General features: G+C 40.3%; 1 protein-coding gene across 1 annotated transcript in view; it reads right to left on the minus strand.

The window, feature by feature from the left end:
• Positions 1–5,957: 5,957 nt before the first annotated feature.
• The window catches only part of MTA3 (metastasis associated 1 family member 3), a 182,423-nt gene continuing 172,460 nt past the window's right edge, over positions 5,958–15,920 (minus strand). The window contains exons 15-16 of the mRNA XM_068165125.1: positions 15,677–15,763; positions 5,958–9,135 (exon numbers count right to left, since the gene is read on the minus strand). Coding sequence (XP_068021226.1) covers positions 8,981–9,135; positions 15,677–15,763 — 242 coding nt within the window. The 3' untranslated portion in view covers positions 5,958–8,980. The remainder of the gene's footprint in view (positions 9,136–15,676; positions 15,764–15,920) is intronic.

Here is a 15,920-nt window from a genome sequence, read left to right on the forward strand (position 1 = left end):
CTGTTTCTGGAACCAAAACTATCAAAATCAAGGTAAAGTCAGAAACCAGCCTGAGGGGAATGTGATGCAAGCAAATACTCAACACACAAACTTTAGAAGTGCTCTGACACATGTGGTATGCAGAGAACACAAGAGATCTCGTCAACATTAATGTGACATAATAAAAAAAATCAGTTAAACACAAAACACTCAGAAATGTAACTGGATCTTTCACCTGTTCAGACCTACAGCACTGCTACTTTTTATGCTATTGCAACTCCCATTTTTTTCCCAAGATTTCCCATTCAATCCACTGGCAGACACTCATTTTATCTCTACAGCAATACTGGACTTCATTAAGAACATGTCAATGGCTTAGGACACTACTACATCCACTTTGTTTTCAAATGAAAAATCATTTCTATAGGTAGATTGATACCTATAATCTCCATTGCACTTACCATTATTGTCCTTGTTGTATGGCTGGAAGGTTCTGGAAAAAAAGAAAAACAAGGGAAAAAAGAAAAATAAAAGAACCACAGCATATTAGAGTATTGTCTTTATCCATAAAGTCCTATTCTATGATATTCACCCTGAAGGATAAGATGCTGCTGTTCAGCTACCACCGTGAACATATCAGAAATGCAGAGACTGGAAAGATTTCTCATTAAATGAGCATGAGAATCATTATTGGTCTCAAAAATGTATGTGACACTGGAGCGTGCTGTTCACTGCACTCATGCCCCTTGCTGAAATAGCCTCTTCTGCCAGAAAATATAAAAATGGAACAAGTTCATAATTTGTCTCAAGAAGTGTTTTTGTTCCATTTTATTTTTAACATATGGCATTATTTAACATGGAGGTTTAGCTCTGCAGAAAGAAACAAAACCCAAACACAGTAAGTACCAGCATGATTCCATTACAATTCCCATTTGAAAAAACTTTATAAACCCAGGCAGTCTTTTTTTCTGAGATTTTTTAGGTGGATTCTCAGTTTGAAACTGATAAAGTTTATTGAGAAATGTAAAGTTCAGAAATCTTAATCATTCCATCCTGTCTAATAAATCAGGAGTCGGTCAAGAGAACTAAGAGTTGCTGAGGAATCACTATTAGGCCAATAGGCAACACAGATTTCAGCCTACTGCTTATGCTTCCTCAAGGACAGAAATTTCACCCTCTCTGACTTTAAAACATTACACTTGCAATATTGTAGGCATATTCTCTTTCAAAGCAGTGTAACTTCAGTAACTAAACATCTTCCTGACCAGGTTACAAAAAAGAAAACTTGCATGAAAATTCACTGGTCATCCATGAGATGCAAAATGACGCTACCAAATATCTCACAGACTTGCTCAAAATTTTGGGTAAAACATTGTATGAGCTGTAGTGCACAGAGTTCTTAAGGAAGAGACATACAGGAACACTACATGCACTTCTGGGTAAAATATACACAATTTTGCATGAAGCGAACCAGAACAGTCTCAATTCTGACAACGAGATAAATGTGCAGTAGTCACAGCGGGTTAGTTCTTCTTGCTCCAGTTCCACATTGCAGTTCCTATGGGTGTCCCAATTGGCATGACTTACACAAAGAATTCTCTGGGGGAGTTGTTATTGAGATTAAAGAGATTAAAAGGACATGAGAAAGAACATCTGGTCATCTCTTTCTGAAAAGAAAACAAACAGTAATCACATTCTCAAACTGGTATTTTTCTTTCATTTTGAGGAGTTAACCAGTCTGAAGGTTCTATCACTGACAGAAGCAAAGACAAAGCATTCTCAATATCAAACATTTTGGAACCTTCAATCCAATATTTACCAGTAATTTCTCTATCTAGTTTACATTTACATTTGTACAAGTCTTCATTCTTAATCAAATCTTAGTAAAAAAATAATCTATAATACAGGTATCAATAACTTTCCATTGATAAAGTTTCTGTACTGTGAAAACCTATCTAAAGCTACCAGTATTTTAGTGGTGAGCTCCACTCCTAGCCCTCTTTTCCTCTCCTCTTTTTGCACAAAAACTATCATAGATAAAAATACACTTAGGTCACTAGTCCTTCAGGCAAGTTTTAAACTGGCAGTATTAAAAGAGAAATACTGTTTCCTGATATCTTCATATATTTCACACTCCTTTAAAGTAAGAGAAAATTCAAAGTTGACTGAAGAATGTTATTATCCATTCCATTTTCATCTTCACAGTAAAGCTTATCTACTTTTTTGACATCCCAGTGAAATAACATTTCAGGACCTGAATGTTCCTGAGAAAACCCAGAGACAGCATTCAGAGAGGGATAACCAGCTGAATAACTCAACACAAAAACTCATGCTATTTACAAGCCCAACTAGTCAGAAACCAAACCAAACCAAACCCAAAACCAAAACATACACAAACCAACCCTATCTCCAAGAGCACAACTGCATTCCCTGAGGAATGCTCAAGCAGAATTATCAGGTTAAATGAAAAGCATAGGGCTTCTTCTCTCTTGAAATACAGAGAGGATGCATTACATAGCACTTCCAGTCACCCCCCAAAAGGATCACGTGAACAAACAAACATCCATACTTTGCCACAATTGTCCCAAAATAGTCAGTCAGTCTCTCAGCTCCATGGACAACCAAGTGAAAGAGAGAAATCTCCCTACTGGGAACTGAGGAACAGGCAGATGCGCCTGAAGGCTGTTAAGCAGTGCATCTTTGAAGAAGACTTGACAGACACTCTTAATGCAATGTCCATAGCTATATGATAACCTATTAGTAAAATGTAGTAAAGAAGTAAAGCAAGGACTGTTACATTTGCAGGGTAACATGCAATAAAAACTTTCTTCTTTCTATACACTTCTATTCCTTTAGGTACTGAAATATCAAGACACCTGAGTTTATCCATAAATAAAAAGCTAGGGAAAGAACTGTTTAATATCTACACATAGGCAAAAGATGTTAGGATCTACCAGAGACTACTGATTAAGGCGCCATTGTCACATGAGTTAAATTCTTACATACTCTGACACCTAAACATTAGATTTTAGAACCAAAGAGACACTGATTTCTTCCAGAAAATAATTACACTCTGATTTAGCAGGATTCTGATTGGTCATGCTTGAACACACACCAGCCAAATATGTAGAGAACTTTGCTTTTAATTAAGGCAACTAAGGAAGAAAGCTCTTGTTTCCAATTAAAAGGGCATGAGGCGTTCAGAAAGGCATGTTTTGCAGAAGGTCTGCACATCAGTCCAGACACCAACACGGCTTCAGGGCAACGGAGCTTATTTAAAACCCACAAATATCTCAGTGTTCAGTGGAACAGAAGTCAAAACTTGGGATTTTCAGTTTTATCTATCAAGTTTTAGAATGCCTTTGGGCTCAAATTTCAGTGAAACTGGCACCAGTGGACAACTGGTTTATAAATGAGTACTTACTGCAAATTGTTTTGTGCCAGGCAATAACCTGTACTTGCATTTCTCGATAGAAAGGAAATCCCAGGATACAGAATGATTCTCCCCTTAATACCAACGATGTGCTAGTAAAGTGGATTATTCCACTTTAAACAGGATGATCAGACAACATTACTGACAAGGAGTCTGGTGATGTGGAGTGAGTAAATTACAGTAAATGCAATTGCAGGAACGCACCATTTCACAGAGCTGACAAGATGTTTAGACTTTTATTATTGGAGACAAATTGATGCACCAATGGCAGAAACTGCCTAAGGTGCTCATGTGCTTGTTCTACAGCATATTTATTTGAACTCAAATAGAAAGCTGTAAAATGAATCTCCTCACATTAGAAGGTGCTTTTCCAACCATACTGACCAACTGTTTCTCCTTGTTTATGGGCCTTAATAGACTATAAAATTTCCCACTGTAAAGTCATTTAAGACTAAATCGGAAAAAGTCCACTCCTAAGGGATGCTGCCAGATGCAGAATTATTTCAAGTTTACACATTATTACCCAGCAACCTATTTTTTTTCCCTTCAGACTTCAAGACAGGGTAGAAATCCCATCCTTAATAACACTCCAGTCCTTTTCCAGCTGCTCATGAGTTATGTTTATATGTGCTATTCTTGAGTTCTACGGATAAGCAACTTGGTTATCTGATATTCATCTTTCTCTTTTATATTGATGGGCTCATCAGCACTGCTAGCGAATGACAGGTGCCCTCATTCTAAACATTAAACATCTTATAATCATAGTAAGAATGAGTTTGACCTAATCTGAGGAAGACCTTCAGTCTCCTAAGAGAGAAATCTGAAACCACGGAGAGACAATACACAGAGAAGAAAAAAGCCCAAAGCCATACAAAATTATCAAAAGTATTTTCCCCCAGGTGCAGGATCTTTCCAGTCACAGTGCCTAAGCACTTTCTGAAGGTGCATTTCCTGTTGCATTATGCACAAAAATTGTTAAGAACTACTGCTCTGCAATGATAGCTTACAAAAATTAACGAACCTAGATGACAGCAATCATAGACAACAGGCCTTTACGTATGAACTCCAGTTCTCAAATCCACAACATGTAAACCATGAGGTAATACAGTGCTAATCCTGTTACCTATCCAACAGAGAGGATTCTCTTTCTGCAATTTTAATTCTTTAAAGTAATACTAGGGGAAAGTAGTGACTCCAGGAACTGGGTTCTGGTTATCTGCATTGTGTTTTAAATGCTAACTTAAATGTTGTTCTTATTGCTTGATGTTTTAAAAGCTGATTTATTCTGTCAATTACAACAGCCAGTGCTAATGCAATTTGAAGCCTCTACATTGCCTCTATGTAAAAGAAATACCAAACCAGCAGCAGAAAGGGGACAGTTCACCATGAAGTGCCTTTTCCTCTCTCAGCAATCCCAACAGCTTGCTCTTGCTAAGCTTTGATGCTATTTGAATTAGGAGAAGCATCTGTTACACTAGTGAACAGAGATACAATTTCTTCTGTTTCAGTTGGAAATCACTGCTACATAGAATTAAGGTCATAACAATGTAGGTTGGTTTATAGTTCATTAATATGTAAGGGGGAAATCCTAAACAAAAAATAAAACTCAAGTAATGGAATGCCAGATGCTAGGAGTATGCATCTCATGCTCCTAGCCTGCCACCACAGTACAACGTCTCCATCTGAGTTCATGCATCACAGGCTGCATCAAAAGAAGTGTGGCCCTCAGAATGAGGCAATTCTGCCACTTTGCTCTGGCAACACCTCACCTGCACCTTACTGCATCCAGCTCTGGTGCCCTCAACAAAAGAAGGGCATGGACCTGATGGACCGGGTCCAGAGGAGGGCCACGAAAATGATGAGGGGAATAAACATCTCTCCTTTGAGGACAGGCTGAGGGAGCAGGATTTGTTCAGCACGGAGAAGAGAAGACTCTGGGGAGACCTAATAGCAGCTTTCCACTATGTGAAGGGTGCCCAAAAGAAGGCCAGAGAGGGACTGTTTACAAAGGCCTGTAGTGATAGGAGGAGGGGCAATGGTTTTAAATTAGAGAAGAGCAGATTTAGGTTGAACATTAGGAGGAAGTTGTTTACCGTGGGGGTAGTGGAACACTGCAACATGTTGCCCAGGGGGGTAGTTGAGGCCCCATCCTTGGAGATATTCAAGGTCAGGCTTGACAGGAGTCTGGGCAACCTGATCGAATGGTGGATGTCCCTGCTCACTGCAGAGGGGCTGTACTAGATGACCATTCTATGATTCTATTTCTCAGCCACCAGTGACTGACATTCGTACCAGTTAACAGGAAGATATCAAGGTAGAAACCCACCATTGATGAAGATATACATGAGCTTCCCCTTCATTCTCAATAAAGATTGAGCGACAGTATTCAGAAATTACAGACTCCCTCACCCCCATCCGTTGCACCAGACTCTAGCTGGAGGTGCATCCATGGAAAATAGAAAAGGAAACTTGTGCTGCCTCGGAGAAAATCAAGACTCCAGCCAACATAAGACATATAAGAAATGATAATCACATTCTTCTTTATTACACTTAAAAGCATTAAACCAAATATTAATAATGTTACTCATAATCTTCTTGTTCTCCTCCATACAGGCCTAAGGAAGTGCCACATCATCTATCGGCTCTGAGACAATAATTGTTCTTTTGTTAATAATAATCTCTGTCAAAATATGGCACCCCATTCACCTTGGCGGTAAGACTGACTTTAAATATACCAATCTACAAACATATACTTGCAAGTGTCTAAGTGACATCTACTTGACTGATGGAAATAATTTTATACCTGAATTAAACACATTTATATGGTTTCTTTACCACCAATTTTTAATACTCTTGGAAAAAAAGCAAACCTGAACATTTCTATGTCCATGATATTAAGATTATGAAAACAGCAAGATAGGCACTGTGCTCCTTTTGTTTGCAATCAAAGCATGCATTAAAAGACAAACTCTCTGCAACAATCAACAGTATTTTGAAAGCAAAAGAGCTTTTTAGTGTATTTATAGCAACATAAAAACACATCGCATGAATAGTACATCATGGTCAGGGCAATTACATAGAAACCAACATTTCCCAAGTTGATCTGGTCACAGAGTTTTTTCCTGTTGACTGAAGAGAATTTAGACAAATCACAGAAAGAAACAAAAGAAAGGAAAAAATGTACTTTATATCGAGTAATAACTGAAGACAGATTTAGACGGTAAAAGTAATTGTGTTTAAGCCAAAATGAAAAGAGGACCTGTGTCATAGAGTATCACTGCTACTGCTTTGTTGCTTTTTCTTTGCATTTTATTTACAATTTGCAGGCTTTTAATTAACGACAGCATGGAGGCTGAGAACTAAACTCACAATTTTTTAATACTAAAATAGTAATTTCGCTGTTAACTAAGCACACCTTTCAGTTATTAATGATACATGCCTCCCAGTAATATATCTTTTCTCAGAAACAGAGAAGCAGAAATTGTTACCTCCTGAAGCAATGACTTAGAGGTCTCAATACTGATTTTCAGAATTAGAGGTTATTTTGTGCAAATTGCCTTCCCACAGTTAGCTATCTGCTTGATAGAAACTAATCAGTGTGGCTAATGGCTGGTTTTACACACTCTTTACTTTGAAAAGAACAGAAGTAGAAAAAACATGGGTTTAGACATCCAAACACGCCTCCTTATGGGGACATGATCATAATAATGATGTTTATCTTCAACTTATTGCTACAGCCTTCTCTGCAGTGGAAATGTAACATCCTCTTTACTTCCAGGTGCAACTCATTCATCACTCAAAGCTCAAATGGAGAATCCAGTCTAAAGGTCAGCATTGGTGGAGGGAGAAGCAGCCTTTGTTCACATTCTAATGGCACAACTACCAGACAATTCCTTTAGAACTTCATGCTCAAAGACTGCAGTGGAAATTCAGCATTGACTGTTGTGCCTATTAATGTTATCAACTTTTCTTCCAAGTACAAGTCACAGGGTTGTCATCTCAGTCCACTGCACAGCTCATGGTGCCATGCATGTTATTTGCCTACTGCATAATGGCTGGTTGCATACTGTGCATATGCCCAAGTGATCCTCTCTTCTATGTATGGCTAATAACCACTTTGTGTTGAAGTATGTAGTGATTTCTATCTAGGTATTATGAAATGTACAGTATGAAATGTACAGTAGGTACTTGTACTGCAAGAGACAAAGAGCACTGGCAATGACAGAAAAACATGATCATCTAGTTAGGGATGTCCCTGCTTACTGCAGGGAGGTTGGGCTAGATGACTTCTAGAGAGGTCCCTTCCAACCCAGTGCATTCTATGATTCTGTGATTACGGGAAGATAATGGGAAGGTCAAGTTTTACTGCCTCTATTTGGAACACTATATCTATTAGCTTGTCTAAAAGGCTAGTTGCTCTCATTCCTGCCTCAACCTATTCTGTGAAGCATGAAAGCAGACAGTCATCTCTTTTGTGCAGACTGTGTCTTCAACAGTCTATTTGAGATGCCAACTTCTTTCCAATTTCTAATCTCAGCAACCTCATGGAATTCAGAGCAAGTAAGATAATGGTTTACCGAAGTTACATCTCACAAAAAGAGTTCAGAAACACAGACATTTCTTGAAACAGAGGCATTTCTTTTCAGTGCAAACAAATTATACTCTGCTGGATTCTCCTCATATCTGGACATGAGGTAAAACTGTTCACAGTTCCAGTTGAAAATCTTTCTTGTTCATAATGATAAAAAAAAAAAAAAAGAAATAAAACCAAATCACTAATACACAAACACTTTTCAGAATAAAGAGTAAAAATTATTTGATAAAAGTTAGCCTTACCCATAAATGTCCATCCTTTTGGTGAACAGCTTCACACATGCTCTCCTTTTGCACCACACTGTAATGCAGTGGCTGAGTACACCAGGCTTAATTATGCATCTCCTCTGGTGCTGAGCAGTGTACAGGAAAAGCGCTCCTGCAACACCCCTTTTGCTTTCTCCTCTGTGAGTGCTACCAGTGCAGGGTCAGTGCCTCCCTAAGGACTACTTCCCTTCCGCCAGCCCTTATTTCTAGGACTACTTGTTTTAAGGGACTCTGACACCGGTCCTAGGAGGATGCAAGGTGCCAAAAGCTATTTCCCTCTATTGCATATCACACTGTTGAGAATCCAGACTATGTCATGTTTATAATTCAGATATTAGCAACGAGATTGGCTGTAAACTAGCAGGTCCAGTATGCAATTTCACACAGGGTTATTAAAACATTTTTGCAAACCTCTGCAAAATATTTCTTCAAATAAAAATGCAAACCACGTTGCATCCCTGCCTTCACCAGATGTATCACTTTCTTGTCCTTTTATATTAAGATTAGTAAGAAAAATGGTAAAAGGAGTTTTTGTAAGAGGTGACATTAATAGATTCATGTTCAGTGGAAAAGCACTGCCTTTCACTGCATTAAAAATCATTGAGATATATATATCTTACATTTGTTTGTCTGTACCCTCATTATTTAATGTCAGGCCCGCAGTAAGTTTTGCAATTCAGACTTGAAGAGTATTTCATTTATATTTCTTCACATACCATCAAGGCCATTATGATGGCTATAGTTTCTTTTTCCCAAAATACTTAATGAAGAGTGGTTGGAAGGTGCAAGCAGTCGTTTTGAATTTGGACTTTGAAGGCTTGGTGTTGATCTGATTACATTGGGCTTCACTGCAGGATGGATCTCTGTTTGAGACAAAAGAGAAAGAGAAATTATACATAGCTGGTATTAAAAAAAAAAAAAAATTATATTTCCAGTAAAGAATGTGGAATATGGAAGAGGTTTGCATTGATATTTTCCTACCCTTTGAGGGTTTATATTGGAGCTACATGCCTACAGATTTTTAGCAAACAAATAAAAGGATTTTACGATAGTGAAATCACCTCAGTATCTCAAGCTATTAAATATTTTCTGCCATAATAACAAACTTCAAGGAATCTTTACAAACACAAGTCAACAGATGCAAGAGTCAGCTGCAGCCAGTCTCTGAAGCTAAAGCTTTCACAAAATTGCAGCAGGAACACCAAACCATTGAAAGCACTATGGCCCCCAGTTACTGCTGGACTTCCATACAAAGTCATTACTGGGGAGCTTCAAACATCCCAGAGTATCCAGCACAGCTCACAGAGTAGGAATATCTTGGAGAACTGGAAGAGAGGTGGGTAAGAGTGTGGTGAAGGGAGCATGCACCCAGAATTATGTCCCAAATATTGCCAAAACGTGTCCGTACATGTTTTGCTCACCCCCCTCAAAACCGAAACTCCTCCCCCCTCCCTCCCAGTTCCACTTCCTTCTGGAGTGGGTACTCAGCCCAGAGCTGAGTAAATAAAAGGCTAGGTGTCTACAAGCTGGGGCAAACAACCCAACCTGCCTTTTTTAGGGTAAACAAGATCACAGGCTCACCTTATGGGATGCTTGTGCTTCTTCCAAGTTTGGGCATAATTCTAGTTATATGCTCTGCTATTGGTTAAAGGTGTTTACCAAGTTTGACTATTGGCTAAATCCTAGCCTTGAGCAAATCATAACTATTACCCCAAATTGTAAACAAGTTGCTCTTTGCTCTTTTGATTAAGCTCTTCTGCCATTAAGCTCTTTTGAACTGTTATGCTCTATTGCACGTGCTCTGCCTTTGTCTGTAGTGAAGCCTGTTACCCATGAAGTGCCACCATGCCCCAGATTTTTCATAAATCATAATTAATAACTTTATTTATCAGAAATAGTTCTTTACAAAATGTATCTATCTGACTAGAATGCCTCAGCGTGGCAGCTGCTGTGTTTGCCAAAAGCTGATGCAGCTGAATGGAAATTTCTCAGTTATCTTGCCAGAGGCAAAAGGAAGCCTCAGCGAAGTCTCCTTGTCCTTCACCAGGAATTTGCTGAACCAATTCACTTATTCCCATCACATACTTGATTTCAAAATGCCACCACAATGTGCATGTTCGGACAGACCAAATCTGCAAAGGAAGTCAGACTGGCTGAGGGCCCTCTGAGCCGCAGGCCACCAGCTGCCAGCACTGTGCGGGATGTGAGGCTCTTGCAGGCCAGTTAAAGCTAGCCACCTGACTTTCCCACTGAGCTGGAGAGCTGGACAGTCATCTGGGTTGAGACTGTGAAGGAAGAGGGGCTGAGAAACAGATCAGAAGAGTCTGCTGCTTTCAGGGAACTAAGATCAGAAGACAAAAATTAAAAACATTGATAGGCCAAGTTTGTGTCTCCTGAGGAGTGCTTCTGTCTCCATTTTGGCTTTTCAAACAAAGCATAGAGGCTAGGAGCATGCAAAGTCTAAAGTGGGGCCCAGGTATCCAAGAGGCACTCCAGCCTCTGCAACTCATGACTGCCAGGCCAGAGAAACAAACTGTTGCCTAAGTTCACTGCTGACAGCAGAGTTTTCCTTTTAGAAACACCAAGGAAGGCTAATACCCAAGTGCTCGCCTGCCTGGTCTCACGCTCTTGCTCCAACAAGCCCTCACACACTGCCTCCAGACATCCGTCCCACCCACCCTGACGGCCCAGTTGGCCATGGCTGTAGGGGAGGCTGGGGCTGCACCTGAGAAGCTGAAATAGCCCTTAAAAGGCCAATACACAAAGGTGGAAGAGCCAGCCCGTTCCAGCAGTATCTGAACTGGTGGAAAGGAGCAGGATGACCACAGTGACTTTGGCAGGCTCTACTGGAAACACCATGCTAGGAGAAGACAATTATCACATTTGACAATACTTTGTTTAATTGTTAACCACTGACTTGGTCACAGCTTGCAATCATAGCCTTAAAGCACGAATGCCCCCATTGAAGATGCTTCTGGAGGGTCGTAAAACAAAGAGTAGGGTAATGACCACACAGGTGTTAGGATAGCACAGAGCTAGAGTACAGGTAATTGCTTCACTGCAGTCCTGTAGATTTGGGTGTAGAGGCTGGTTTGACATCACCCATCTTCTCACCATTGACTCAGATGAGAGCATTTTTACTGCCTTTCACTGCAGTACTCATCTATTTTATCATATATAAGAGTTTAGGAACACCAAGCACCCAGCAGATTTCATGGCATGTCCCATGCTGCCAAGTGTCTGTTTTGCTTTTTTTACTAAAATGGGAACAGATGCACTTAATATTATGAACACTACTGATGGCTGAAGCCAAACTTTAAACCGACGTAGAAAGACTTGTGTCATTTGCTGAAAATCATAGGGACTTGGACTCTAAAATGCTCATTTAGTGATCTCTTCCAATTTGCTGAAGAAAACTGTTAATTTTCTGGGTTCACACCAGCAAAATATTATTTGCCAAAGAGATCCAGTAGTGACCACCAGCTGCATCAACATATGAGAACTCATAAAATCCTTCTGTCTACAGCATGTAAATGCAAATTTATGCTTTCAGAGTGAGTTGAAGATGGAAACATTTTCTTCCTTTGACTTTTCTCTGGTTTGGAGGTCACTAATCCTCCATTAGTGTACCATCAAGACAGCCCTTTCCCTTTCTGCTAGAGGAAGGTAGAAAGAAGACATTCTCCCTTCTAAGTTCTGGCAATAATTAAACAGCCAGGACCACTTCCCAGTGAATTGAATCTTTCCTTTGGCATCTTTACACTTTATGTTCACTCACCCTCTATGCAGAGACTTGCTTCAAGTGTGTGCATGCTTTAAAACTGCATTTTCTAACTGGCTGCTTCATCACACCTGAGAGGGTTAATGAGGCATTTCAGCATTTTTGCCTGGTTTATATTATCCCATCATATTATTGTATTATGGAATAAAAGTGATTTGAAATTTTAAAATTCCTGCTGCTCTGACCCTTGTTCTATTGTCTTGTACTTCACTGAAAATCTCCTAGCTACCTGCACCTTCTGCTAACACACAGCACTAGCCGTACATTCAAATCACACAAATTGTGCATTACACCACACAACAACCAACCAGTTGTCTAGATTCAGACAGTATGATTATTTCTGAAGTTAAAGTAAAATAAGAGTGAGAAACAGCACTTCAATGACATATTAGAAGCCCTTTTTGTAAGGTCAGGTTGCAGCACCAAACAAGATCATAGCAGTAACAATTTCAGCAGGTTTTCCCATTTCCACTGATGTCACCAGGAAAACAAAAAAAGGCAAAGAAAAGTTGAAGTCTGCTACTGAGTCACTTGATTAAGCATCCTGGATTCCAGAGGCTGCACACCTCTGTCTCATCTCCTTAACATGTATCCCAGATGGAAATATTATCCTGGTTTCCTCTTAACTAGGTAGTGTCATAGGACATGTAGCCCCAGGTCAATTTTTAGGGGGGTTGTTTAGTAAGCAGAGTGATAACATAGAACAGAATAGAATAGAATAGAATAGAATAGAATAGAATAGAATAGAATAGAATAGAATAGAATAGAATAGAATAGACCAGGTTGGAAGAGACCTTCAAGATCATCACATCCAACTCATCAACCAATCCAACCCACCTAAACAACTAAACCATGGCACCAAGCACCCCATCAAGTCTCCTCCTGAACACCTCCAATGATGGCGACTCCACCACCTCCCCAGGCAGCCCATTCCAATGGGCAATCACTCTCTGTATAGAACTTCTTCCTAACCTCCAGCCTGAACCTCCCCTGGCGCAGCCTGAGACTGTGTCCTCTTGCTCTGGTACTTGCTGCCTGGGAGAAGAGACCATCATCCGCCTGTCTACAACCTCCCTTCAGGTAGTTGTAGAGAGCAATAAGGTCACCCCTGAGTCTCCTCTTCTCCAGGCTAAGCAACCCCAGCTCCCTCAGTCTTTCCTCATAGGGCTTGTGTTCCAAGCCCCTCACCAACTTCGTTGCCCTTCTCTGGACTCGTTCCAGCAAGTCAACCTCCTTCCTAAACTGAGGAGCCCAGAACTGGACACAAGACTCCAGGTGCGGCCTAACCAGTGCAGTGTACAGGGGCAGAATGACCTCCCTGCTCCTGCTGGCCACACTGTTCTTGATGCAGGCCAGGATGCCATTGACCCTCCTGGCTGCCTGGGCACACTGAAGGCTCATGTTCAGCCTACCATTGACCAGCACCCCCAGGTCCCTCTCTGCCTGGCCACTCTCCAGCCACTCTGACCCCAGCCTGTTGCACTGCATGGGGTTGTTGTGGCCAGTGTGCAGAACCCGGCACTTGGATGTATTAAATCTCATGCCGTCAGACTCTGCCCATTACGTAGGTTTAACTCTACCTTCCCTAAGGACAGTGCCTGCTGCTAATGCTTAAGCTCACCTGTGGAACTGGCAGCCAAGAAGATGACAGAACAGGGATAAAGGGAAGTGATGACCCAGTATGTGCAGAGCACTGAAAACGGTAGTGCCCACAGACATACACTTAACTGTATGCCAATAAATGTCTGTGGGAACAATATGGAAGGAATTTTAAAAAGAAAACAAATGCTTCCTGCAAGAGCTACGACATGATATTTAAACCAACATCTTATGAGAAACGTAAAGAAAGCATTATTTATACACTGCAACATGCAAACATTCCAAATAAACAGAAAACCCAACATCACAAACTAACCTAAAAAAAGTTCACTAAGCTAAATGACATTTTCCAGCTATCTTACACAGCTAATTTAGATGCATCTGTTTAATTACTCCAGGTGTGCTTCATATCTCTGTAACACTTATCATTTGCCTTAACTACAGTGAGATACTTTTACTTCCCAAGCAAATGCTAATCAGACTCCATGGATGCATTCTGGCACTGTTCATCCATTAACTCTCACCAAACCTACAGACTCACACTCTCATAGATACTGAGGTAGCCCCTCACCAACTGAACAATATGACACTAAAAATGAGCAGTACCTTCTAAGATTACACATGCTGCCATTTTTAACTGTTGGATGCTCAGATTGGTCAGCTGGATGAACCATTTCCTATCTGAATGCCTCCCCTTACAACCACAGCTCCATGGGCCTTTTTCTTAATCTCCAGGGCAGGAGGAAGTAAAATTCAGTGAGAGCAGACACTAATTCATCTCTGAAGTTCAGATTTTGTTAAAACTGATGTTCAGGAAGAACAGTTATAACTATATTAATTAGCTGATTTCTACTTCAGTAAGTCAAGAGACTGCTATTGGTTACTTTGCTGTTCTGAAAAAACAACAATTCCCATTGACTGAAATGTTGAGGAAAACATCTAGACCAAGCTACACCCTCAGCTTCACTTCTGTAGAATAAGATCAATACACTGCAGAATTATTCTCTGATCAATGGATTGATTCCTCTATTCGTATGATAATTAATATAAAGCTTCTAGGGCATCTCAGCTACCTGAAAGGAGGTTGCAGAGAGGTGTTGATCTCACAACTTGTAACAGATAGAAGAAGAGGAAACGGCATCAAGTTATACTGGGGGGGTTTAGGTTAGACATTAGGAAAAACGTCAGTTTTTCAGGGGAGGTGGTGGAGTCGCCGTCATTGAAGGTGTTCAGAAGGAGACTTGACAGGGTGCTTGGTGCCATGGGTTAGCTGTTTGGGTGGGTTGGATTGGTTGATGGGTTGGACACGATGATCTTGAAGGTCTCTTCTAACCTGGTTTGGTTTATTCTAAAAAGGTTATCAAAGACTGGAACAGGCTGCCCAGGGAAGTGGTTGTATCACTATATCTGGATGTGTTTAAAAGCCGCCTAGATTTGGTGCTCAAGGGTCTGGTGTATTAGTGGCCCTGGCTGATGATCTTAAAGTTCTTTTCCAACCACAGTGATCCAGTGTGATTCAACATTTTTATGACTGTGTAAGTCACAATTACTGCAATGTCTTCTCTCCCCATTCTCTTGTGTGAGTTCACTGTCCTCTTGGCTGTGATCTCACTACAGATTTCACCACATTTTTTAAAACTATGCCATCAAAGATCAGTGCCTTAAGTGTGGCTGAGGTCTCCTCCATGTAAATACAAAGGGCACATTAGAGCAGCACTGAGCACACTGAGTACCTCCTCACTGAGTGCTTATTTTTTTTATTTAGACCACCAGATTATTTTTCACATTCTAATTGCATCAAGTTTCACTCTGCCATTTAAAATCAGTATCAGAAGGCCTTCTGCCTTCATTTTGCAAGTTCAGTCATGCAGTTTTGCAACTGATAGCAGACCAGCATGTTATTAACTTTATAGTTTTCTTGTTACTCAAAGCATAAATCTCTCATTCTATGTATATAGATATTAAAGTGTCCGTGCATACTGAATGCTCCCCTGGTTTGTAGCTCTCTGGAGGCAGACACGTACCTAAATAGCCAATGATACACGAGAGTGGCTTTCTGGTGCTTTTGATCTTCAGAGGGTTTGCAGAAAGTTCACAGTGTCGATCTGCATCTGAGAATTTTAAAGAATAAAAATCAGTTTAAATACTTTGCCATTACAAGTATAATTAGGACACATCAACCGCTTTCTGACTCGCACTTTCACCAGTAAGTCGGTTTTTTTCCATTTATCACGTTTTTCTTCTTGTCATCAACACTAGCATGGATGG

This window comes from Melanerpes formicivorus, unplaced genomic scaffold, assembly GCF_026170545.1.
Source record: "Melanerpes formicivorus ecotype bairdi unplaced genomic scaffold, bMelFor1.0.p_v2 SCAF_84, whole genome shotgun sequence".
Classification (NCBI taxonomy): domain Eukaryota; kingdom Metazoa; phylum Chordata; class Aves; order Piciformes; family Picidae; genus Melanerpes; species Melanerpes formicivorus.